Source organism: Pteropus medius, unplaced genomic scaffold, assembly GCF_902729225.1.
Source record: "Pteropus medius unplaced genomic scaffold, Ma_sr-lr_union100, whole genome shotgun sequence".
Classification (NCBI taxonomy): domain Eukaryota; kingdom Metazoa; phylum Chordata; class Mammalia; order Chiroptera; family Pteropodidae; genus Pteropus; species Pteropus medius.
This window is the reverse complement of record NW_024349804.1, coordinates 13,321,184-13,347,716: the sequence shown is the minus strand read 5'-3', so window position 1 is coordinate 13,347,716 and position 26,533 is coordinate 13,321,184. Positions and strand designations below refer to the sequence as shown.

The 26,533-nt window shown below is 62.4% G+C and overlaps 1 protein-coding gene across 1 annotated transcript; it reads right to left on the bottom strand.

The window, feature by feature from the left end:
* Positions 1-6,535: 6,535 nt before the first annotated feature.
* On the bottom strand, positions 6,536-23,265 carry CPZ (carboxypeptidase Z). Its single transcript, XM_039838022.1, has 11 exons — positions 23,177-23,265; positions 20,196-20,228; positions 19,011-19,385; positions 16,471-16,683; positions 15,508-15,704; positions 14,696-14,857; positions 14,157-14,315; positions 12,310-12,445; positions 10,549-10,688; positions 7,665-7,764; positions 6,536-7,026 (listed from the first exon to the last, which is right to left on the bottom strand). The coding sequence occupies exons 1-11, from the start codon at positions 23,259-23,261 to the stop codon at positions 6,680-6,682; spliced, it is 1,947 nt and encodes a 648-aa protein (XP_039693956.1). The 5' UTR covers positions 23,262-23,265; the 3' UTR covers positions 6,536-6,679.
* Between the last annotated feature and the right edge of the window lie 3,268 nt (positions 23,266-26,533).

Below are 26,533 nucleotides of genomic sequence, written 5' to 3'. Positions count from 1 at the left end.
TTGGGGGTTTTTAATCTTTTTTTTTATTTGCTAGGCAACGCCCTGCCCCTGCCCCGTGGAAGAAGCAGTCATGGCGCCCCCTCTTCACACCTCCCCCAAGGTCTAGTCCTTAGGCGGCCACAGCCCAGGGAAGGCTAGCATTTCTGTCCTGTCCCTGTGGCCTCCTGGCACCCTGCCCACTCCCAACATGAGGCACCCCGCAAACCTGTATTAGCAGAGCCTCAACTAAACACCCTCGCCCCACGCGGTGGCAGCCGGCAACCCTCCCGCACCAACCCCAGCGATCTAGTCTCCTAACGAGGCAGCCGCCCCCCAGTGACAGCCCATTTCCACGTACAAATCAATTTGTCTCCACTGAGGGGAGAGAATTGTAAAGCAAACAAATTATGCACGTCCCACTGCGCCCCGGCCCGGCTCGCGGCTCGCGGAGGGCTCAGGCGTCTGGGGGATTTTCTTCCTCCACTTGGCTCACACAACGACCACTCCCAGGGGGAGAAAAATGATTCTCCTTAGCTCCTGGAGTAACCCCAAATCCGGCTTGCCTCTGCGCGTCCGGTCAGCAGCGGCGTTACAGGACAGCCGCTGCTTGGCAGGGGTCCGTCTGAGCTTCCTGTGGCATCTGTAACAGACGACCCCACACGGGGGGCCTTCGCACAACAGAAACCCATCCTCACACGGTGCTGGAGGCCAGGAGGCCGAACCCCAGGTGCGTCAGGGGGCGCTCCCCCCAGTCGCTCCAGCTGCCCGCGGTGCCTGCGCCGCCTGCATGGCCCCAGGCCCTGCCTCTGTGGTCACACGGCCCCTCCCTATGTGCCCATGTCTGGCTCTCCTCTGAGGACACCAGTCCCTGGACCAGGCCCACACGGCTCCGGCTCGACCGCCTCTTAACTTGACCACATCTGCAAAGACCCTGTAAGGCCACAGTCGCAGGTACCCAGGGCTAGGACACCATATTGGACCCATGGCAGGATCCGACATTTGCACAACGTGAGCAGGCCAACGCGTCGGCTGGTCGCAGGCGGAACGCCAGGCGTGGAGGACTGGGAGGTGACACAGTAGAGGACAGACTAAGAAAGTCTCTTTGCCCTGGAGCCATTGCCTCCTGGCCCTTGACCAGAGAAATGGAGACAGAGCTGGCACTGCCCCACAGGTCTCTAGATGGGGTGGAACCAGCTTGAGGGGGGCTGGCTTCTGACGGGGGGCGGGGGGAAGGAGCTCGGATCTGTCCTCGGCCTGCAGGACCCGTCAGGGTTTCAGAGGACCCCTCATCTATTAACCCGAGGCGGCTGGCGGGCTACAGCCCCGACCTCACCCCCAGAGTCTGCCCCGAAGGACCTCGCTTCTGCTACTATGTTCACATGGCCCTCGTTCCGCTGGTCTTCGGGCATCGCTCTGGTTATAGTGTTGCGGCGTCTCCGCTCACAAGACCCGGTCACTCCCGGCCCCTGAAAACGTCAGATTCCAGACGTTCCGCTGTGTGTCTGTTGCTCCTGCTTTGGAATTTACCACACGCATAAAAATTGTGAAACACCGGCCGGTCGTCCTACACGTTTCTGTTACGTTACGATTAGAGACCAGCTCTGTATAGAAATGTCTCCAAGAACAGTTTTCGCATTTTCTTTCCGCATTGAAAACCAGTCTGATTTGCTCAGCCTCGAAGAGTGTGTTTATGTAAAATTAAATGAACGCTGGCAGCCAGCTGCTTCTTTTTTTTTTTTCCTAAATGGGAAATGGGTTAAATACTCTTCAGGGGTCCTGCCCGGGTACAAGCCCGGGGACATCTCCCGAGCCCCGGCTTCTGTGCTCCATGTCCGTCCTTCTCCCAGATTCTCCCCCAGGAAGGAGCGGCCACTGTAGGTGCCAGCCCAGTGGCCCCCGGAGCTGACCCTCAGGCCACGGTCCCGCTCGTGACGATCCAACCTGGCTGGTGCTGGTGCCCCCGCCCTCCCCCGTCAGCCCTCTGCCCTGTGTCCCCAGCTCTGCTGCCAGCCTCTGGAGCCGCAGCTCCCTTGGGACAACGTCATGGTTCTGGCCGAGAGAGAGAGACGCAGACCGGCTGAAACCGGCTCTGACTCCCTTTATTGAATTGGGCACTATTGGATTTGTGGAACTCAACTTTCTGATGACAAAATATTATCTGCGTGGCCAAATAAAGATGGACGGAGCCCAGGGTCCACTCGGAAGGCGGTCCAGGCCGCTAACCCGCCTCGCGGGCTGCTTATCGCGCCCGGCCTGGCATCAGCCGCGGGGTCGGGATATAAAGTGCCCTTTCGGATTTTTCTTAAGCTAACATTAGGAAATTGTACATAAATTTAATCTCAGCTAAAAGGCAAAGATAGTCCACAGCCAAGGGCAAGGCCACCGTCGCATGGCAGTTGCTATGCTTTATGTCCAAGCAGACACAAACTGAGGGGAATGTATGCTTCTCTCGACTAATCAATTACATTTGAGTAATTGATCGTATATTATTATTGATGAAAGCCCGTAATATGTGAGTTAGAAGGGAGTAGGTTCTCAGAAGATTAGATTTGTATACGAAGATGGAAGGGGAAAAATGACCGTCATAAAATCACGGGAGAGTGGTTTACGGCTTAACGTCTGGCAGATCACGGAGACGGGGCCCAGCCGCTGCCCCCGGCTCCTGCGCCGTCCGCCTGGGGAGGGGGCAGCTGGATGTGCAACAGAGAGGACAGTCGTGGGTCCACGGACGCTGCCCGGGATGGCGTGAGTGCCTTTGTCGGGAGAGCGCAGGCCCGGCCCGGGTAGCCTCAGGGGCGAGACTGGGGGACGGTCAGGAGGACACGGGAGCCGGTTAAGGGAGCACCTGCTCCCGGCCCGGACGGCTCCCTCGTAAGGGGACAATCTTCTCACCCCGGGGCACAGGAGCACAGCTCTCGGAGGCGCTGGGGAGGAGATTCTGCTCGGGCAGAAAATCCTCGAGGGTTTAAATTCTCTGTAATAAATTCATAATTCCTTTATAACAAATTCCTTTGTTTGTAATAAAATTAATTCCTTTGTTTTCAGCCTTTCCCCTGAGACAGCGAATGGACCCGAGGCTTCGAGCTTTCCCCAGGTACCGGTTCTCGTCGAGTTTTCCTCCACGGCTCTCGGGCTAGCGTCTAAGTTCGGTTTTCATTTCCTCTCTGCGGCAAGGAGGTGGCACAGTCTGAGCACCTCCCAAAACCCATTCTCTCTATTCCATTTTCAGTGGGCACGGTCCCACCTAGGATCAAAACTACAACTCCCAGCAATCCTTGAGCTGGGCATGACCGGGTGTGCCTGGGTTCCGGCCAATGGGAGGTGAGCAGAGGTGATGGGCCAAGGCGGGGGACCACGTGGCTGAGGGTACGCCTGGGCCAGTGGCGCTTGGGCTGCTGCCTGGCCACCGCCCAGCCAAGGAACTTCCACTGTGCTAGTCACCAATTCACTGTTTCTCTGCCATGCGGCGAATCTGTTCATAAGACAAAGCGTGATTTAAGAGTGTGTTTCTTATTTTCCAAGTGATAAATGTTTTTTTTGGGGGGTGGTTAAAATTTTATGTATTATTTCTACTTTTTCTAGGATATGGCTAGAGAAGATCTCAAGCGTTCACAATAGTCTCAAGGTTTTCTTTGAGACTAAGTGCATTCTCGATTTTTATAAAATTCTTTCCAGGGGCGTTGGAAAGAATGCGTGGTCTCTTCTGAAGTAAAAAAGTGTTTTGGACACATCTATTATACTGAGTTTGCTGATTATGTGATTCCATTTCTCTAAAATCCTGATTTATTGACTTATATCATCTATTAGATCAGTCTGATCCTGAAAATGGCGCGCTGCAGTTTCTGCCGGAATTCTGCTTTTATGATGTTCTCCTATCATTTTTAAATAACTCGGCTTTAGAGCGTCAGTTGCTAAGTTGATGAGCGTAGAATACAGATTTATTATTCTATCTGATTCATAAATTGTGCTTTGAATCCTTCAGAACGTCCCTTTCCCGTTCGGTGACTTCGACCTCAGTCCCGCCTCCTCCACGCTGACCAGAAGCCTTGGGGTTCCCTGCGTGGGCGTTTGCCGGCGTCCCCTCTGCACCCTCCTGGCAAGCAGGATGCTTCTCTAAAACACGTGCTGCCATTTTTCTCGTCACCCAAACTGGTGCTCTCTGTTTTTCGCGGAAGACTCGGCCCGGGCGCAGCGTGACACGCGTAACGCGTCGCGACGTGGTCCGCATGTTCTTCCTTCCGCGTTCTTTTACGCTCACTGCTTTTTTCCTGGCCGTGCGCCCCGTTGCCTTTGCCCTGCTTTTGCTGCCGTTCGGGGGGCTATCCGCCAGCCCCCTGTGACCTCTGCGAGTGACCCTGGGCTCTCCTCCCCCCAGGGCTCATCTTCCCTTTTCCTACCTCCAGATCAGACTTCTGGTTCGGTATCATAATATGAAATGAAGACGCCCACCCCAGCGACGCCCCGTGTATGCGTGCTCCCTCTGGGCACCCCCTCCTCCCACGAGCCCGGCCTCGCTGGCGGGGGGCTGAAACCGGCTTCTTCCTCAGCGCTGGCTCCAGGGTGAGCCCTGGGATGACATTCTCGAGTCCCCTCGTTGCCCGGTCCCCATTGCTCCGACATCTCCTTCCGTGTCACGGTGAGCACGGCAGCTGGGGCCCTGCTCCCAGCCCCCCCTGTCCTAAGTCGGTGACCCTTTGCTCAAACGCGTTTCTGGGGGTATATTCTCTAGATCTTAGCAAATCTGGGAACCTCTTCTTTCTCCGCGACCCCCGAATTCCATCTGAGGAGGCGGTAAGAGAGTGGTGACGCCCACAGACCCACCCTGGAGCTGCGCTCCGGGTCCCAGCCCTGGCCGTGAGACCGTGGATACGTCACCAAGCTCCTCTGTGCCTGTGGCATGGAAACACCTCTAAGACCTCTCTCATCAACGCGAGGTGACCGATTACGCCAGCTCGCACGTGTGAAGTACGCTGGGCAGCGCCCGGAGCCCGCTGCTGTCCCCACCGGCCGCGACAGCCCCTCCGGCACTCACGGTGACGAGTGAAAAGTCCAGTGCCGGTCCCGATGCTTTTCCTTTACAGTCTCGTTTTCTCTACGGAAGTTTGTAAGATGTCGCTTTTTCCTCCAGTTCAGGAATGTGATCAGATCGGACTTGACTGTGTGTCTTTCTACCCCACCCCAGTCCTGCCTGGGACCTCGTGAGCCCTTCGTGAGCCCTCCCAACCTGCAGGCTTGAATAATCATTAGCTCGAGAGCTTTCGGTCCGTTATTTCTTCGTTCCCCTTAGTTTTCGCAGGCGGGGCTGCTCGTCTGTCCCCCGACCGCTGCCTCGTGATCTCCTCGTGGCGGGGCCTTTGCTCTGCCTTTCCAAATGGCTCGTTTACTTGGTTTTACCTGTGAAGTCAGACTGCGAAGACACCGTCCCTCCTATTATTAATTCCGCTAATGCATGGATTTTGGTCTACGCGCCACGGTTTTCCGTTCCAGACAGTTCTCCTGCGTCCTCGAATCTCCGCGCCTTTGCACAGTCCTCTCCAGTGGCGGCCTGTCCCCGCAGGCCTCCGTGCCCCGCCTCGGGCTCCTCCTCGGCTGCAGAACCCGCTTCTGGACCCGGCTGGGATTCTGTGCGGCCCATTGCAGCTGGGTGTCCTCAGCGGCCAGGATTAGCGAAAGCTAATCATTCGACCTTGTGCCTTAATGGGTTGCATCCCAGGAAAGAGAAACCACAAGAAAAAAAAAAGGAGAGGGAGGGAGGAGGAGGGGAGGGAGGAGAGGAGGGGAGGGGGAGGAGGGGCGGGGGGGGAGGAACATCTTGCGTGGTCACCACACTGTGGGCCATGCTGCTGCCCTCGTCCTCTGAGACCGATGGTGTGTGTGTCATCAATAAAGCAAAGGATCAGTTATAAGAAACACGAATCCTATTGGTCCCACTGCTGAGAGCCGGGTTCTCAGAGCAGGAGTCATTCTGAGTTTGGATCAGAACCACCGCTATGAACTCAACTATATCTGCCCTTGAAAAGGAAACCTGCTTCTAGCTCTGTCCACTGACAGGACCTAGAGGCCATAACCCACTGCCCCCCCCAACTCTGGGGAAGGGAGGGCTACCCTGCGTCTCAGGGGCCAAGGGACACCCCTCCTCCTGGAACCAGGGCCCACGCAGGGAGCCCGTGAGCCTCCGGGCATGACCCTCCCGTGGTGCCATGAGGCGTGAGGTTCCTGCCAGCTCTCGGCCCTTGAGGCCGTGACCCCGAGTGGGTCGCCCACTCCTCCCGGCCCGGCGCCTCACCTTTCTCTTCTGCACCCCACCTCCACGCACGCCCTGCAGCGGCGGGACCCGGAGGTTCAGCTCCTGCTCGGTGTGCACCCCCTCCAGGGTGACCCTGGGCGTGCCACCTGCCCGCCGAGCCTCAGTTGCCCCATCTGACCACGCACAGACGGTTGGAGCGGCAGCCCCGCTGGCGGCCACCCATGCGGCTGCAGGTCACAGTGGCCGAGGCCAGGGCGGCCCTCCCTCTTCCCCCACAGTGCCTTGCACACAGAGCCTCTCGCCACGGCAGAAGGTGAATAAAAACACTTTAATAAAACGGAGATGGCTTCACGGGATGTCTTTGCAAGACAAAATCAGGGGCCAGGAGCCCCGGGCCCCAGGCGGGCGGGGCCCCTTGCCCAGAGCACTGGGTTGGGGGGGCGAGGGTGGCGCCTAGTACTTGAGGAGCCAGCGCGGCTTGTGCTGGCTGAGCGACGTGAAGTAGGACCACCACCAGGGCTTGCCCCCGCTGGCCTCCGGCTGCCGCCGCGCCCCCAGGGGCTCCCCGCTGGGGCCAGCTCCTTCTAGCGGGTCCTGGAGGCTGGGGCTGCTTCTCCGCGGCCCCTGGAGGAACTTTTGGGTTCCGGCCGGCAGAGGCTGGAGAATGAAGTCCACACGGCCGGCCCTCTTCATCCGGGCGGGAATGGTGACTTTCTTGATGACCCTGGAGTAGCCGGGTGCTTGTGCGATGACGATGTGGGACCCTGGGGGCAGCAGTCTCCAGTAGTCGCCACCTGGGGCTTTGGACGAGTAGAAAAAATGATTCCCAGAGCTGGGCTCATACTCGGCATTGACCAACGGGTCATGGGAGTCAGAGGGGTGCTAGCCCGGGGCACAGCCACACCCCAAATCTATGCCTGCCTCTGCACGGCGTGGGCTGCCCCCCATCGCCTCCCTTTGTCCAACTCCGGCCACCCCTGAGGGCCCTGCTCAGGCACCACCTGCACCCCCCACCCCCAGCACACACGCTGGCCGCCCCTCCCCCCCTGGAGCCGGCGGCCACATCACCACGTGTCGTCATAGCCGCCAAATCGGCTGTGACGTCCCCAAAGGCACCCGGAGCCCACGCCGGCCGGCCACCTATGCACGGGACATGAGCTCCAGGATGTGAACAGCTGGCTCACGGACTGCAGCCGGTGTCCCGTCATCTTTGAGAAGGTGGCTTCTGCCCAGCACAGTTACTTCCTGACGACTGTGGACACATGTCGACCACCACGGACAGCCAGGACCTGGGCGCACTGTGCCCCGGGCCAGATGCCGCAGAGACGCCGCCAAGGAGACCAGATGCCACCCTCTCCCAGTGCCCCGAGGAGCCTGGGGACACGGTGAGCGCTGGTGGAAGCCGCGGCCACCACGGCCAGCACGGGAAGGAGCTCACCTGTGGTGACGTCGTGGCGGATTCCCTTGACGGAGACACGGGCGTTTCGGACCGGCTTGCCGAATTTGTCCACAACCATGCCTTTGATGCCCCGGTGCACCTGGGACAAGGACGAGGGCACAGACGTGACGCAGGCAGCAGAGCCACCACGCGTCCTGCCGTCCCGAGCAAGCCACCCCCTCTCTGGGCCGCGGCTTCATCTGTGAAATGAGAGCGACCGGTGAGCCCATCGCTGGGGTCCCCCCTCTGGCAGTTGACCCCGTCCCGATTTGCAGGTGACCACGGTCCTGCTCGACGGCCTGGCTGATGACACCTCCCGGGCCATGAGCCCTGAGCAGAAAACCCCTTCGCGGCCACGCCCGACGCCGCTGGGGGCCCCCACCAGATGCACCTGGGGGCCCCACCGTCAAAACCAGCATGGGTAGGGGCTGGGCTGCCTCTGAGCCAAGGTCCTGAAGGCACCCTGGGCCGCCAGAGGACGGGGCAGGCGTTGGGGCCCTGGCGTCCGTGCTGGCCGTGACACCCCGTCTGGGAAGCGGGGTCACAGGCCTGCCCGGCGCTGCCGTGGAATGATGCAGGCACAGACAGCGCCAGGGCTGGGGCGCAGGCCTGCCCCCCTGTGTGAGCATGCCCGCAGCTCCTGACCCCCCGTGTGTGAGCGTGCCACGGCCCCTCCCCCAGTGTGAGCGTGCCCACGCCCCTGCACACGCCCGGCGGTCAGGCTTGGCCGCAGCATGTCCCAGAAGGAAAGCCCCCACCACGACTGCCTGACGCCGCTCGCATTTCTCATGAAAAAGCCAGGCCGCCCCTGCTCTGTGGGGCTGGACTGGGGACCACGGGTCACGTCAGACGAAGCCAGGACGGCTGAGTGGGAGGGGACAGTCGGCGTGGTGAGGCCAGTCACCCGGGAGACTGCCACACGCCCCCACCTCAGCGCTGCCTCGACACCCCGTCCGCTCCCTCACCGTGGCCCATTCCTCTCCTGCTCTGAGACTCGGCTCACTCTCCTCTTCCTCCAGGAAGCCCTCCCTGATGACTGGCCCATCAGAGGCCCCTCTGGGGTCCCACGGTCCTGGGCTTCCACCCTCCCAGCTCCCACTTCACCGTGGTATCGCCGCTGCCCTTTCCCCACGAGCCGAGGGCAGAGGTCAGGCACACAGTAGGGCCTCCCTTCCCACCAGCTTGCATGGGTTTCGCTCAGGCCTTGCTCTGGGGTTCAGGTGTCACCTTCCTGAACGAGGACACGCACTCGAGAGGCGGCGTGCACACGCCCCTCCCGGCTCCTGGAGATGGAGACGCCCACCCAAGGCCTGGTCAGGATCACTGTGAACGTGGCCTCAATGGCCCCGACAGACTCGATCCTTATCGGACGGCCAGGCTGGGCGCTCTGGGGGGTCGCCCCCGGGCTCCCCGCCTTCCACAGCACGGCACCGCTAGTAAATCTTCACATCCGAGACTTCACTAACAATATCCTCGACAGATCCCAGCTCCACTTAAGGCTCCTTAAAACTCATTTTCACCAGACAGCCGTAAAATGCAACGAGCGCCTCTGGCCTGGAGCCACCAGTGAATGATGACTCGCCCCACGCAGCGAGAGGCCAGCGGCTCAGCCATAAGAGAAAAAGCCCCAGCGCTAACATCGTGCGGTTGTTGTCCTGACTTTTCTCCCACTGCTGCAGCCGCTGACCAGAGAGGCTCTGCCCGGTCGCGCCTGGAGGAGGCTCCTGATCTGGGGTTCGGGCAGGCAGATCTGAATTCGAGCTCTGGGCAGTGCTGGGTGGAAATGGACAGGCCCGTCCGTCTCTGACCGTCTGTCTCCTCCTCTGGCTGCGTCACGGAGGGCCAGGAACGGGAGCCTGTGCACGGCCCAGGGAGCCTGCAGCACCCCTGCCAACCCCGGTACCGCACCCTTCTGTCTATAAAATGGGGCGGCCGGCCGACTGCCCAGGACGGTGTCAGGGCTCGCTGCCACGTGTGTGGGGCACCGACTGTGGAGCGCTGTGCACTCACGACCCCGCACCGTCGCCCGCGGGCGAGGCTGTTTCTCCCAGACAGCCTGCTCCGCACCGCGGCTTCGTCCCAATACGCGGTTGGCGTGATTCTTAAAAGAGCCTGAAATCAAAAACAGCAGGGGCTTCTACGAAACCACTGCCATGTCCCCTTTTGACTTCCTGCGTCCCTCTCACGCACGTTCCCCCATCCGGAACCCACGACTCCCCTCAGCCGTGGGCCACGCTGGGAGGCCAAGGGGCAGGGCGGGGAGAGGCAGCAGCGCATCCGGCACCCACTCTCTGCTCAGTCACCACCCCCTGGGAGACGCGGGTCTCTAAGCCAGTGAGGGGTTACTCAGACACGGGCTCTGAGGCCCCCACTCGCCGCCCACCCCACTGTTTCTGGGCGCTCTCAGCCCTATGACGGCCGTGACCCCTCATCCAGCGGCCCCGCCCCTCCCCCACCAGCCATCGCCCCATTCCCACTGCTACAGGGACCGTCACACACCACTCCCTCTGCCCGACCTCTCCTCGTCCCATCGCCCCCCCTACTCCTTCCTCCAAGACACCCCAGGGCCTTCAAGGCTGAGTCAGGTTCTCCCTGGGATGGCCCGGCCCCTGCACTCCCCTTTAAGCGCTGAGACCTGCTGTACCTGGGGCCCCAACATGTGGCTTGTAGGAACCTCAGTACCCCGAGGGCATGGTCTGTGGGAGGAGGAGTGGCCGGAGGGGCTTCGGATAGATGGAGAACGAATGGGTGGCCAACCAGGGAACGCGTGGGCCACAGCTGTGAGTGCACGGCGCTGGCCAGGGCCCCGAGCTGGCAGGGTCGCCTCGCCCAAGTCCGCCCCTCCCCCCAGCCCTGGCCGGGCCAGAGCGAGGCCCAAGCTCACCATCTCCACGAAGGTCAAGAGCGGCTCCTTGTTGTGCTGCCACAGCGTGTAGAGGGCCTCCTCGGGCGGGAACTTGACGCAGCCCAGCTCCACCGTGATCTCGAAGCAGTTGCTGTGCAGGTAGTTGAAGTCCGACATGCCTGCGGCCGGGGGGAGGGGGGCTGAGCGCGTGCCACACCCACGCCCCCCACGTCGCAGCTGCCCGCCTGGCAGACGAGCCCCCCAGGGCATGCAGGTCCCGCAATGGGAGGACGGAGCTGCACGGCAAACCCGGGCGGTTTGGGGTCCCGGAGAGAGGCTTTACCTACCATCCGATGCGGCCCCTCGGCAGGTAAGGACCGAGCCACCTTCCAGCGAGAAGCTGGCAGCACGTGGCCGTCACACGTGTCCCCGGGGTCTGAACTACAGGCCCTCCCCTAGCCCGGACCCCGCTGATGATGATGCCCATCTACCGGACGGTCTCGTCGCCTCTGTCCCCAAGGAGGACACGGCCCAGCAGGCTGGACGGCCGGCCAGCGGGGTGCCAGAGGGAGACCCTGAAGCAGCTGGGCTGACGGCCGCCCCGCCCACTTCTCCCCGTCTGCCTCTGGGGTTTCTGTCCAGCAGAAGCTGCACCCCTGGGCCAGGCCCGCGGCCCTGGTGGGCGGCACTGTCAGGAGCAGCTGGGTGACCCTGTGCCCTTCAAAGTCAGCGCCCCCTGAGCCCCGCACTGACTTCACGCCCATGGTCCACAACGCATTGCAGTCCCGCCCCTCTGCCCCTCTGGCTCTGGCCGCTGGCCCCGTGCTCTCCCTGGGCCATGGTGCTGTGGGGGACCCTGATGATGGGCAGTGGCTGAGACTCGGAGCCCCACCATGGGAGTCGCGGAAGCCTCGAGCCTGGGCTCTGCGATGGAGACAAGTTGCTTTCACCCGTCACCCCCCACCCTGGAGAGGCCCCGAGTGCCGGGTGGGAAGTCCGCTGAGCAGAGGCGAACTGGCTTCAGAGCGGGAGCCGAGGGGGCCGCCCTCCCCCCACCCCTGTCCGCGCAGGATGACAGAGGCCGGGCCTGCGGCGTGAGCCCCAGCTCCGGGCCTGCGGTGTGGACCTGAGCAGCTCCTTCCCTCATCTGAGCCCCCGTTCCTCACCTGCCACAGGACACCAACAGCAAGTGCAAGGGTGGCAGGGGTGGCCCGGAGTGCGAGGCCCAGCCCAGAGGGGGCCCTCACGGCATAGGGTGGTGCCACACGCACCCCTGCCCTGAGCCGTCTCCACCCAGCCGGCGTCAGCAAACGAAACTGCGGGGCGCCCAGGTTCAGGCGAGTTTCAGAGAAACGACGAATGAAGTTTTGGGGTAAGTATATCGCCTGCAGTATCTGGGGCGTCCTCATATAGTGCTATGAAATTCTTCATTATTCCTCTGAAATTCAAACTTAACTGCGGGGCCTGTTCTCCATTAGGCAACCCTACGTCACCCCCAAAAGGCAAAAAGGAACTGGTCACAGGTGGAATCGCGACCCGGATGTGTTCACTAAACACGACAGATGTGGCCATGGAAGTCCCAGGTCCTGACCTCGCCACCTGCACACGCAAACCTCATCGAGACAGTCACTCGGACTAAAGCTGGCGGACGCCCCCAGTCCCCGTCCCTGAGCAGAAGTCTCCCCCCACCCGGGAAGTGTCTGCTGCTCTGCACTGTTCCAGAATCAAGGTCTGGACGAAGCTTCTGGAGGGGGAGACGCGGAGGCCCCCGCCCCACCCCCTCCGGCCCGGGAGCCGCACCTCCCGTGAAGCTGTACCAGTCGGCCCCGTTGATGATGCTGCCCGTCTTCAGGAAGTTGCCCCCACACCTGTTCTCCGACCTGTCCATCATCATGGGGTGGACGTCGGCGTAGGCTCTGGCCAGCAACTTGAACATCTGGAAAGAAAACCCACAGAGGGGTTCCCCCAGGCCGAGACCGGAAGTCGGCGCTCTGCAGGAGGCCTTGCAGATGCTGGGGACAGTGGAGGGGCCACCTGTCTGAGGGGCCTCGTAAGGGACACCTGCCATCTAGGGAGGAGAGGGGACGGTGTCCACACAGAGGGCACAGCACTTGCAAAGGCCCGGGGGGAGACGGCCGAGCTCAGAGTGCGTGTAGTTGGTACGCCGTGGACCTCGGAAGTCCTGCACCCCGGCTAGACTGTGGACTTCCTCTGGGAGGGGGCCACGCAGGGCGTGGCTTATAAAGCACTTCCTGCCACTGCGGGGGGCGTGTGGCCAGGAGTCACCGGTACAGGCCCCACCCCTGCCGGCCTCCCCTGCCCAGCGCTCCCCACCCCAGGCAGAGCCCTCCGGTCCCCCTGTCAGGCAAGCCTCAGCCCTCCGTCCATCCCATGCAGAGGTGGTGGGCGGGGGAGTCAGGAACAGGAGCTGCTCCAGCCAGGGCGAGGTTCTCTCCTGGCTCTGAGGTTTGGGGGAAAGGTGGGCCCAGTTCCTCAGGGGTGAGAGTCCCACGAACACAAACCAAGCGCCTCAAATACAGCCCCTCAGTCACCAAGGTCGGCAGACCAGGGACGCCATGCTGCCAGAGGCCCCTGCCACCCAGGAGCCGTGGTCAGCCCCAGCCACCTGCAGCCAGGAGTCCGGGGGGTGGGGTGGGCAGGGACTTCGGGAGTGGGAACAGGCCCACCCAGGGGTGGGGGGCGACGGAGGCTCAGACACCCTGAAGCGCTGGCCGTCGCTCAGGGGGCTCTGTGGAAGTCTCGGGGGCGGCTTGGGACACCTGGCCACCCCCACATCAGCTCTCCCGCCCCTGGCACTGCTCCTGGGACCCTGGTTTCCACAGAGGCCGCTCCTGGCTGAGGAGCTGAGGGTTATTGATCAGCGACTGGTGGCTGGTGGGGAAGACACTCAGGATCTGACTCCACTGGGACTGGTTGAGGTGAACCCCACCCCGGAAACCCCTTCGCATATCTGCCTCTGAAATTAGAAATGCTCAGCCTAGCGCCCAAGGGCCCCTGCTGCCCAGGGGACACAGGCCTGGCCCAGCCCAGGGGGCCAAGGCCAGGACCCTGGGGGAGACCACCCAGCCACCCCTGGGCGTACTCATTAGCTCTGGGCACACACCCTGGCACCCTGTGGGCCCCAGGCCTGTGCTGGCTGCAGGACTCAATGAGGAAGAGAGGGCCTCCCCAGGGCCCAGGTGACGAGGGGGCCAGAACTCCTACTGCAATCCCACTGCACCCCCACTTCAGGGAGCCAGACCCTACCCCACCCGCAAGGCCCACAGGAGAGGGACTTGGCCCGGAGCCTGGCGGGCACCATGCACGCTGCAGCACTGCCCTCTGCTGGCGTCTCCCGGAACCACCTTCCCTCGGACAGAACACCAGGTGGCTGGGTGAAAGGTCACTCAGTCAGGGCGCTGATGCCAGGTGGGGCCCCGGACAGAGGAGGGAGGGGCTGCTTCCAGCTGGGCCGGAGGACTTCCTGGAGGAGGGGGCTGCGGAGCTGGGCCGGAAGGCTCTTAATGGTTCCGAAACTCTCTGGGCTCAAAACAGGATTGAGGCCAGGCCAGCCCCGAGAGCACCACCTGCACCCTGCCTCCCCCGCATCTGCAGAGCCCCCCACATCCCCCACACCCATCCCTCACCTTCTCATCGGGAGTGGGGGAGAACATCTTCTCCTCGTGGGGGTGCTGGGAGAAGTCGAAGGGGTAGGACACCACCAGGTCACCCCCGTGGAGGCTGGCGGACAGCACGAAGGGGGTGGTCCTCATCCACTTCATGATGGCCTTGGTCTCGGGGGCCACCTGCCCAGGACAGAGGAGGCGGCCTGAGGCCCGGGCACGCCCGCTGACCACCCCGGGCTGATGCCCGACTCATAGGCCTCATCTACCCAGCTTTCGCAAATGCCAGCCCTGGGGACATCGCTTCCTCCAGGCAGCCCCCCAGGCACCCGTCCCTGAGCACCTGCCAGGCTCTCGGCGGTTTCAATACCTGCTCCCTGAGCACCACCAACACCTGGCAAGGAGTTATCCCCATTTCACGGGCAGGAAACTGAGGCTCAGAGGGTAAGGCTTCAACTGCCAGGCTCTGCTGTCCTGGGGGTCCGCACCTGAGGGTCCCTGAATGGCCGAGCCCCCGGGACGGACGCGTGACTGCGGGTGGGCGCGGCGGCGGCGGCTCCTACCTTACCCCACCAATAGTGCTGGGGTATGGCGAGGTGGTCCGTGCGTGCCCCGCGGGACGAGGCCAGGCGGTAGAACTCGGAGGTCAGGTCGGGGAAGTTGCGGTTCAGGTCCAGATTCTGGGCGTTCTGCCTTCCGCTCGTCCACCCGTTGTAGCCGGCACCCTGAAATCACGGGCCAGCCCGCCCGGGGTCCGCCGGCACCCTGAAACCACGGGCCAGCCCGCCCGGGGTCCGCCGGCACCCTGAAACCACGGGCCAGCCCGCCCGGGGTCCGCCGGCACCCTGAAACCACGGGCCAGCCCGCCCGGGGTCAGCACGCCCGCCCCGATGCTCCGGAGGGCGCCACGGGCCGGGCGGAGCCGAGGTGAGCGTGGAGGCGTCTCTGGCTTTACGAGATGGACTTGGGAGCCCGTTTGCCTTTGACCTTCTCTGCCCTCTCACCGGCCCCTCTCGCCTGGCCCCCTCACTGGCCCTCCACCTGCAGGGCCTGGCGCTGGCTGCTCCCCTTGCCTGGAGCGCCCCCTCAACCCTAATACGCTGCTCGCTCCCCACCCACTGCAGGTCAGCGCCCGACCCCAGCTGGCTCACTCTCTGTACCCAGTTTTCACCACCCTTTTTCTTCATAGTGCACGTCGCAGAATCATCAGTGTCTGCCTTGCTCTGTCCAACCAGGACTCGCCAAGGTTGATGCCTGCTGACTCCCGGTCCCCCAGAACGGGGTGCGGGGGAGGTGACGCACAGACCCTTCCCAAACGCTAGCGACCGGGAGCGGCAGAGGCAGCAGCCCTGTCGCTGTGGCCTGGGGCACTCACCTCCGCGGCTGCCACCTCGTAGCCGTCCGGGTTCATGGAGGGCAGCAGGTGGATGCGGGTGGAGTTGAGCAGGCGCTGGATGCGGGGGCTGCCCAGCAGGTACTCGGTGCACAGGTACTGGGCCAGGTAGATGAGCATCTCCCGGCCCGCCACCTCGTTGCCGTGGATGTTGCCGATGAGCTTCACCTCGGGCTCCACTGGGGGGAGACGCGGCGACCTGGGGGTCACCTCGGAGCCCCGGCTCCCCACAGCCTTGAGGGCCCACGGGCGGGGGAGGGGCGGATGTTCTGAGACCTGTTCAAACTGGTCTGGACCCCGTCAGTGAGGTCTCGCCGATGTCGTCACCTCTGCGCTACTCCTGTGCTATGTTTAGCCACAACCAGGAGCATGATGGGCAAGGGATTGATCGATAATAATACATGGTAGTGGCAGCCTGTGCGAACTTGACGGCTACTCTTCACGTTCGTAATGTATGTGAGGGCATCCGCGGCTGCTTAGATTGGAATGCAGTTGGCCCTTGGATAAAAGGGAGGGAGGGAGGATAGATGGATGGGCGGTGGACCATCGGGCTGGTGGGTGGATGGCCAGGTGGGGTGGGCGGGAATTGGATGGCTGGAGAGCTGGCTGGCTGGCTGGCTGAAGAGGCAGTGGATGGGTGAGTGGATGGATAAATGGGTTATGTGAAAAACAGACCGGGAGCCTGGCAGCCTTCCCCGTTGTGTGACCTAGGGCAAGTCACCTCTCCTCTCTGAGTCTCACAGTCCCACATCTGGAAAGTGGTGTCCCCTCCCTGGCTGTGCTTGGTCCAAGGACTTGCCGGCACCACGTTCCCCAAACACTGAGGCCTTTGATTAGGATCCCAGACCCCGGCTTTCTGGCCCCAGGCCCACGGGCCCAGACCCCATCCCGGAAGCTGGCTCCCAGGCCAGGCCTCTCCTGAGCGTGACAGCAGTGGCGGCTTACTCAGCTCGTGCTGGCCAGGGCGGCCCGAGAACTCGATGACCAGCAGCTCCCTGCCGTCGAAGCTGCGCCCGATGCTGTAGGTCTTGGCAATGTGCGCGCAGCGGGCCGCCGTCCGCTTCAGCACGCGCACCATCTGGGCGTAGGAGTGGTGCGTGAAGTGAAGGAAAGTTGGCGGCAGGCCCGAGGGCGGCGCCTCCTCTGCGTCCAGGCCCCCTGGGGGAGACGCAGGTGCCGCGGTCAGGCTCAGGCCTGCCGCCGCCCACCCACCCATGGCTGCTGCCTGCCCACGCCGGCCTCCCCTGTGACCGCCTGGGACCCTGCTGGCTCCGGTGCCCTCGGCCCCCACCCCACCACACTGTGGCAACTGGGGGGCCGAGGCCCACGGGGTCCCCTGCGACGGCTCCCCACCCACTGTGTCTGTTTTAAAGTAAAAATCCCTCTACAGTACTTAGTATCGACTGCTGGTAACGGCACCCAACAGATGTACAAAGTGACGCAGTTCCTAACGTGCTTATGAATTAAAGCGATACGTAGCTACTTTGGAAATTTTATAAAGTACTGAACAGCAGAGCATGAAGTGAAAGACGGGCCTACAGAGCCCTCAACCAAAGCAAAGCCGCCTGCGGGCACCTGTTCCCGGGCAGGTCTCCATCCGCCCGTTACTCAGCGTCCAGGCGGGAACAGGGTCAGCGGCCCCAGTCAGGCAAGAGCAGCTCTGGGAGGCTCTGCTGCCTGCCTTCCCACCGCCCAGGACGCCGAGGGCGGGCTGCCGTCCCCACGTTCCCATGGGATAAGTGAGCATGGGGGGGGGGGGGGTTGGGGGTGGGAAGCTTCACCCACACTTTCAAAAGCTTCTTAGGAGAAACTCCTGGACCCCAGGTCTGAGGACAGATGTTCTCCAGCTTGGCGATCCGACCAGCTGGCCCCTCCTGCCCGATTAGTGGCCCTGGTCACCTGACCCATCCTGCTCCACGGCGTCCTTGCAGGACCCCTACAGAGAGGCAGACCCTGGGAGACGTAACGATTCATCTTCACAAAAGTGTCTCACTTGCCCTGGTTTTGTTTCTATAAAAATGGGTTTTCAGGAGAGGAAAGTATGAGGCGGACCCAACAATTGTGGCCGGGTACCCAATAATCTTTGTAAGTCACGGAGAAAACTTTCCCAGGGGTGCTTGTGTATGACCCCAGGAGAGTGTGAGCTTCTCTTCTCATAAAGTCCTGTGCCCTGCCCTGCCGTTCCTGCCTCCATGCTGAAGGCTGACTCCGTCTGCCCTCTGGGTGCTGCCCAGCGGACCCTGGCTCTGCCTACAGGCGGCCGTTGGAGGCAGAACTCCCCAAGGCCAGCCCCCAAACCTGGCCTGCAAGCCGGCAAAAACGCATGGGGCGGAACCCTGGGCTCACAGGAGGTGCAGCCCAGAATCCACCTCTGTTTTGCTCTCAGGTGATGTCCAGCATGAGCCCTGCACACAGGAAGTGCTCGCTAGCGGTTTGGTGGGTCATTCCATCCTCCACCAGCTGTGCTGGGCAGGCGCTGATGACCCTGCTGCTGCCACTGCCTCCCCAGAGTCCACACTCTGTCTTCTGTGCCATGGGGTGGCGCTCGGCACCAGATCATGCAAACCTCACCACTAGCTTCGCGACGTAGGGACGTGGGAGGCCGGAAGCAGACTTCCTACAGTGTCCCGTGTCCCACGCGGGCCACACATGGCTATTTGCATTTACGCTTAAGTTCATTAAAGTCAGATAAAGTCAAAGCTTAGATCCTTGGTCACACCAGAAACATTCCAAGCACCTGGTGGCCACGTGTCACTAGTGGCGGCTGTCTGGGACGGCGGGAGAGAGCATTCGCCATGGCAGAAAGTTCGTTAGCCGGGTGGCCATGGGTGGCGCTGTGGCCACTCTCCAGCTTTCCTCCCTGCCCGCTGCGGACGGCAGGCGCGGGGTAAAGGCACGGAGAGGCACGTGGCACGGCCCGCCGCTGTGCTGGGCCTTCGCTATCCCGCCCCGCCGCCCACAGCACCACCACCGAGCAGCCCTCCAGGGCTGCCTCCCACACGTCCTGAGATGAGCGGCTCACCGCCACCCAGAGCTGCCCCCTCCACCTCCCCTGGTCTGTCCACACATGCGGAGCCAAAGCCTGTCTCTGGGCAGCCCCCACGCAGCCGCTGTGAGCCCACGGGGCCCAAGGACCTTACGACTCCCCACTTTGACGGGTCTGACTGCCAGCCGGTAGCCCATGTGTGACCTTTCAGGGCTGGCCGTAAGCTTTGCCTGCCCGGCCTCGTGGAGGTCGTGCCCTCCCCACACCAGACTGGGCAGGGCCGGTGCGTGGCAGCTCTCCAGGGTGGGGGCGGGGGCGCAGGGGGGGCGGGGGTCAGGGGCGCGGGGGGCGGGGTCAGGGGCGCGGGGGGCGGGGCTGCACCAGGACCCGCCCCCGGCAGCCTTGCGCTCACGCGCCCCGCAGCCCCACCTGGCTCCCGGGCGGCTGTCCTACAGGGCCACCCGGACACCCGGCGGCTCGCCCGCAGGCCTCCCCTTACCTCGCAGCTTCTCCAGGGGGTCGTGGCAGCCTTCCTCCTCGCCCCCGAAGTAGCGGCCGCAGTCCAGGAAGTAGGGCCAGGCCATGTCGATGGCGTCGAAGGCGGGCTGGCAGGCCTCGCGCAGGCGCTCGCACACGTGCCGGCAGGGCCTGCGCACCCGGCCGCCCTCGCAGCGCGGGGCCAGCACGGCGCAGCCCAGCAGCCGCAGGTCGGGGTTGCACTGGCCCTCCAGGAGGTGGTGCAGGACGCTCAGCAGCACGTACTCGGAGCTGGCCTCCAGCGCCTCGCGCGACCGGTGCTCCAGGGGGCTGGGGAAGGCCGTCTGGTTGTAGGCGGCGTCACTGCAGGTCTGGAGCTGCAGGTCCACGCATGTGGCTGCGGGGAGGCAGGGTCACCAGGTCGCCCCGCCCACGAGGACCCATGGTCACGGCACACACTTGAGAGCCTGCTCCACCCAAGCAGGCCGACCCAGGGCCAGGGCCGGAAGAGAGGGGCCCCCACAGCCCGGCCAGCGAGAACCAGGAAAAGGGCACCTCCCGAGGAAGCCAGAGCCGGCGGGAGGACCAGCCCCGACACTGACCACACCCAGCTGCCCACCCACCGGCCGCTCTGGGTCTCAGCTCCCACGCCCGTGAAATGGGAGCAGGGTCCAGCCCGCCCAGGGTTTTCTGCATCCAGGGCGTCACTGACTTTCGTACTGCGAAAATACATTTTCAAAAAAATCTAGCCCCTCCAGTTAAAATACACCAGACACCCGCAGCTGGCCGGCAAGCATCCCATGGGGTCACCTTCTCAACCTGATTACGAAGGAGGAAACTTGGGCTTGGGGGCGGGGCTTGGCCCAGGCCCGGACTCAGCCGGAGGTTGTGGGCCAGGAGCTGAGAGCCAGGGGAAGTGGAGGAGGACGAGTGACTAAGAGGTGCTCGGACCTCAGGGGGACGGAGGGGGACCCCGAAGGAGCAGGGACAGGAGAGGGGACGCGCCCGCAGAGCGCAGGGCCCGGGCTGCGGGGGGAAGGTCCTCCCTTGCTCGTCTGTGTCATGTCCAGCAGCTTGACGAGCAGTCTGGGTTTGACGATGGGCCGCGTTTCTGCTCACACTGCGGAGCCGAGGCCCCAGCCCTCTAAATGCGCGGATGGCTTGGAGGGTTCACACGCGCCCCCCCGCAGGCTGGCCATGTACGTACCGCTGTCCGAGGCCGACGGCCTGTGGCAGCCACCTGGGAAAAGAAAGCCAGCGCTGTTGGGGTGCCATCCTGCTGTGGTCGTCCCCCAAGCGATGCCACTGCAGGCGGCCGCCCTGTCTGACGGTGTCTCACCGATGCCCGCCGGACGCCCAGCCCCCGCTGGCCACTCACCGGCTTCACCTCATTCTTCACCCCAACCCACTGACATCCATGCGGCAGGTCACCCCCAGGGCACACTGAGTCTCATAGAGGTCACATGGCTCGCCAAAAGCACGAGGGCCCGCGTCGTATGGGCGGACCGCAGCGCCCGGCACACACGCCCCAGCGTCTGCCGCCTGCCGTGCAGCCCACGCGCCCACCGCGGCCCAGTCCCAGCCACCAGCAGGTGAGCGACTAGTTCCCATGTAATTCTCAAACCGCATAAAGCAGCGCTCGGGGCCCGCACAGGCTTGTGGCCACATCACCCTGACTACGGCTTCTGTCTTCACACGACCCTCCTGGCGTGTCTGGGTCCAAATTTCCCTCTCGTTCCAAGGACACCGGCCGTAGGATCCAGCGCCCGCCCCAAGCCAGCACGACCACACTTTAATCTGTCTGTATTTGCAATGACTGTATCCCGATAAGTCACAGCTGCGGTACTGGGCGTAATGACTTCAACATATATTTGGGGGACACAATTCAACCCATTACAATAGGCAAGTCCCGGTGTCTGCCTCCAGGGGGCGTAGCGGCTGGGGTGTGGACGAGAGAACTCGGCTGTCTGGCCAGGGCCCAGTGTGACGCCCCAGGCACCTGTGGCTATCGGGCACGTGAAGTGCTGTGAGCCCAGACCGACATGTGCTGTAGTTGTAAATTACCAGATTTTAGACTTAGTACCAAAAAAAAAAAGAATAAAATATTTCATTAATCATTTTTATATTAAGAGAAAAATCCTCAAACAATATTTTGGATACATTGGGTTAAATGAATTTTGTTATTAAAGGTAACCACTCATTTCTTATAACCTCTTTAGTGTGGCTCCTGGAAAATGTAAAATTACACATGTGGCCGCCAGCATCCTGCTGGAAGGCTCTGGTCCGAAGGCCGCTTCCAGCAGTCCGCACGCGACCGTTACACCTCTTGACCACAAGGTGTCAGCATTTCTTCAACGGCCAGAGGGAGGCTGACCTTAGGCTGGCCGGCTTCAAGACCAGCACAGGTGGCCTCGAACCGATGAGAAACCTGAATGGTCACGTCATCTACCCAAGGCCACACAGCAGAGCAGAGGAGTCAGAATTTGAACCCAGACCTAGGAGCATGAAATTCACCTCAGACCCTAGCTCCCCATTAAAACCTGGAGACCTCCACCAGGCATGGGATAAGGCCGAGGGGAGAGACGGGTCCAGCCTGGGCTATCGTCTTTAGATTTAGCAGCCTGGACTCAAACTGCCCGTCTGTCTGGGGGCTGGAAAAGGCACTTGGCTTCCATGGACCACACAGGTGAGGACAGAGGATGGGTCTGGGGGAAGGATTTATTCTAGAGGCGGTGAGGGCGGTGAGGACGGGTGGCCTGCCTGCTGCGTCTGGAGGACAGGGCTGCAGTGCTCCCTGGGAAGATGGGCCAGAGAAAGCAGAGAGAGCTTCCTGGAGGAGGAGGCCTACGGTTCTAGACATTTCCTAGGGTCTCAGATGTCCAAGGGAGAGTCCATCCAAGACACTGCAAATTCCATCCACGCCCTGTATGCACGCACCTGCTCGCACACACGCACAGCTGTGTACACACACACACTCACAACTGCGTGCACATGCGTACAGTGCACTTACGTGCACACGCACACACTCGCACTTGTGTGCACACACACACTTGCGCATGCACACACATGTGCACATGCACCTGCACCTTCACACACACACCTGCATACACACACACCTGCACGCGCACACATGCACACACTCGCGCCTGTGTGCACATGTGCACCTGAACATGCACACACATATGCACGCATGCATACGTTCCTGTGCATGCACATGCACACACACTTGAGTGCACACACGCACCTGCGTGCACATACACACCTGCATGCATGCACACGTGCACCTGCGTGCCCAGCCTGGACCTTTCTGCAGAAAGGAGGGGAGGGAGAAAGGCGGAGGTGGCGCCGGTGATGAATGTCCAGGCTGGGGGAGAAAAGGGAAGGCCGCACTCCCGAGGGTCCATCCGCCTGGCCTGGGGCCGGGTCTGGTATCCAGCAACCCAACACGAGAGATTCTGAATCTGACACCCTGGGACCCTGTGCCCAAGCGGACCCCGCCCCCCAGAGGCACAGATGTTCATTGCTGATAAGGACCCTGAAGACAGCGGACAGGTGCAACCCCACCTTAAAATATGAAAGGAAACAGGCCCACTCCAGGGTGGGGTGACCAGAAACCCAGCAAAGCCACACACCGCACACTCAAGTGGCTCACACCGGCAGGCGCACACCCTGGGGGTTTCCTGGGTCCCGCCCCTCTCCCTCCCCAGAGCTTTCCAGGAGCCACCACCCCCAGCAGTCCCCGCCGGGGCTGCGCCCCCTCGCTGGCCCTTGGCGCCCACTTCCGGAGACGTTGCAGCCACATCATAGCGAGTTGGGAGGGAGGGCTCAAGAGTCTGCTGCGGCCCAGAGGCCACCCCCTTCCTGGAAGGACCGGGGACCTCAGACGGCCTCTCCCCCACGCAAAGCCTTGGCACCTGCCCCCTCAGACCCCAACTGCACGGTGCCCCGCCTGCTGTCCCTTACAGGGGACAGAACCCTACGCCGGGGCTCCGCGTCCCTCCGCGTCCCTCCGCTGCCCGTGCGCTGTGCCCTGGGGTCCCAGTCTCCATGCGCTCGGAGAGCCCCGTGCCCCCTCCTGGGCAGACCGCCAGTCCAAGGTCTCAGGGCGCCCACCGGGGTACCTCTCCCCGGCCATGGGGAATGCGAAGTGAAGTTCCCGGTTTCCCGGCGCTGCGCGCCCCGCCTTACCCGCAGAGCCCCAGGCCGGCTCGCACCCGGGCCAGGCGGCGGCGGCGGCGGCGGCGGCCAGCGCTGCGAGCAGCGGCAGCAGCATGGTGGGCGGCGGGCTGCGGGCGCCGTGATGTGGCACTCGGGCCCGGGGCCGGGGCGCAGCGCGCTCGGGCTCCCGCCCCCCACGAGTGGAGTCGGGTTACAGCCCGGCGCCAGGCCCGCAGGGGGTGGGGGCGGACGGACCGGCGCAGCCCTTCCGCGGACCGCCCCGCCCCCGGGCTGGGTGCGCCCCCTCCGTTTCCACTCTCCCACCTGAGCGGCTGGGAGCTGACCTCCAATCCCTGGGCTGCTCCGAGACCCGTCCGGACAGGAGGGCGCAGCTCCAGCTCCCACCCCAGCTGGCTGAGAGCCAAGTCCGGCCCTGGGCCGCCCTCCCGGGGCGGAGTGAGGAGCGCCCGCCTCGCTTCCCCTCTGCAGCCCGAGGGTCTGTGGGGACGTTAGGGCCCCCGGAAGGGCAGGCGGCTCCTCCGTGGCCTTGAACGACATGCACCCTGGAGCCTGGCCTCCATCTGCATCCTGGGGAGAAGCCCCTCCTGGTTTGCTCCCAGCGGGGCCCAGCCGTTTCCAGTGAAATGTGGCATTCCAAGAGACAACAGCCAGTCCGGGTGGTGACGCAAGTCTCCCCTTCCCCCTGCTTCCTCCTCCCAGATGAAATGGGGGGACAACACGGAGGGGTCGGAGAGCCCCAGGCAGACACCCCTGCCTCCAGTGACCTGTCCACAGCGAGGGAGGGAGAGGGCCCCTTCCCACATGCTCCTGCCCCTGGGCCCATGCCTGCACCACCCAGAGCCATCTGGGCAGGAAGCCAGAGGGGCCTGGGAAGAGGGAGGCCCAGGACCCTTGGGCCCAAGGTGAGGGAAGGGTGGACCCCAGCTCACTGTCTGCCCCGGGCCCCCCTCTCCTCCCAGGGCCGACTGCTCCGCGGTCCATCCAAAGGCTTCGAACCCTCCCTCCACGGAGCTGGGCAGGTGCTGACTCTGCCGTGCAGATGTGCACACGTCTGCTGGCTGGTCACTTTTCACAGCCCTACAGCTGCGGTCCAGCCCCTCAGTGTGCTTGTGCCCCGAGTCCTGGGGACAAGGCTGGCCAGACGCGGGGGTCCAGAGCCCGGCAGGGCTGCATCGACTCGACAACCTTTAGTAGCCAGGTGCCTTCATGGGCTTCCTTCACAACAGTGCCAGGCGGCAGGGAGGCGGGAGCCTGGAGCCAGATGCCACTCAGCCCTGCGTCTCTGGAGGGCTGCTTAACCCAGAGGCCGGGTGACACCAACAGCCCTGCTACGGAGTAAATGCAGAAGGGCTTCGGCCCCTTCCTGGCTCCACCGCATCGACTCCTGTTGCTCATTTCAGCACCTCTGGGGTCTGGGGCCTGCGTGCCCCACACTGCCCCACACTGTGTGCGCCTGGGCCGCAGCCTCGCCGTCCCAGAAGCCCCCGGGGCCCCCGGCCGCTCCCGGGGCACTGCCCTTTGACGGCCCCACTGTCTCTGGCCCGTGACGTCAGCCACGGCGTTGTCCTGCTCGGGTTCCAGGCATCTGTGGGGCCGCTGCCCCTTCGGAGTCTGGAGCCAAAACATAACGGAGAACTAGGTGTTATCTTTGTTGGGCTAAAACCTTATTCTAGTTTGAGGTTATCGTGTCTTGGTCACGGTCGATAGACCTGAAGTTTTATTCTTTTTTTCTCTTTTAATAATTTTTTTATTCTTCAATTACCGTTGGCATACAATACTATATTAGTTTCAGGGGTACCCCATCGTGATTAGACATTTGTATAACTTGCAAAGTGGTCCCCCCGGTAAACCTAGCCCTCGTCTGCCACCGTACACAGCTATGGCGATGATTGACTATATTCGCTACGCTGTAGTTTACATCCCCATGACGATTTTGTAACGACCAATTTGTACTTCCTAATCCTCTCCCCTTTTTTACTCCCCCAACTGAAGCTTTGTTCTTGAGTGAGCTTGATGCTGACCAGAACCTACTAAGTCCTACGGGCTTGGTGGTTAACGGCGTGGACACACGGCGGGCGCCCAGGCAGGCGAGCGCGGGCGGCGGTGCCACAGGCGCATCGAGTGCTGCTGGGCTGAGCCAGGCGCGTGCTAAAGAAATGACGTTTCTGTCCGGTCACAGTTCCTCTCCTTTGACCGTTCCTCGATCTCGAAGGAACGAGCGATGACCTGTCTGGCTACTTCCCGCTGGAAAAGGGCGACCTGTGGGATGAGAGGGACGAAGCCTTTTGACCTGGAGCTGGGCGGCAGTGAGGACGTCAGGGGCCATTCGATTTTGGAGAACTAATTTCCGCCTTTGTGCCGGAAATGTCAGAGACGTACGCTCTGCCTCGAGCCATTGCGTGAAGTTGCAGTAAACTCAGCCGGTGCCTGGGTGTCCGGTTGGGCAGAAATCCCAGTGTTTTGGGGGAAAAGAATAGAGACTGGCCATTCTCACCTTGTCATGCTCCTTGGTCATCTAGATCTGGCAAGTTATGGGGTCTTCCTGGGGGGGACTTACAGATTTTCCTGGGTAAGGATGGAAACCTAGTGCACCATGACCTACCTACCCACGGGGAGACACGGCCACAGGTTAGACCCACAAATCCACGAGCCCTCTTTGATGCCAGGTATGCTCCGGGAGAGAGAGATGTATTTTCTCTCCCAGCCCATTCGGGGTCCCAGATCTTATGTATGTAACCACAAGCCTCTGGGGACACCCATCTGACTCGTCGAAAACCAAGGCCACATTGATTGGTCCGTTCTCTGCAAAAGGGGCCGTGAGGTCTGAGAGCCCGCGTCCTGTGTGGAGCCGCCCCAGCCCATCCGGATGCGGTAACCAGAGGTATTAGCCCGTTTCTGAATGAGATCAGAACCATGTTTCTTTGTGTCTTTCCATAGTCAAATGGGGGGTCCCTGGACGGGAGGGTGGGGAAAGGGGTCCCAGCTTAGCTGCGGTGACTCGACTGGGCCAACACTCCGAATCTGAGAAGGTCGAAGCATGATCGCTCAGGGCTTCGCTCTGCACTGGACAGAGGCTGCTGCCCACAGAGCCGATGGTCCCACGGGTCACGCACCCCAGCACAGGGCGTGGCCGGGAGGGGAAGGTGGGGTTTGGAAGAAGAGACGGTTAGAAATTAGAAGGCAGGCATGCGTTATGGGCCCTAGTTCTAAGTGGGTGCTTTGTCCTGATGACGCTTGGCTGGCCCTTGTCTTCCAGAGTCGCTGGCATCCCGAGACAGGCTCACAGGAGGACTCCGGGGGCTGGGAGGCAGCTCCCACAGGAGGAAAGTCCGCGGCAGGCTGGATTCGAGGATGACTCCAAGGCTT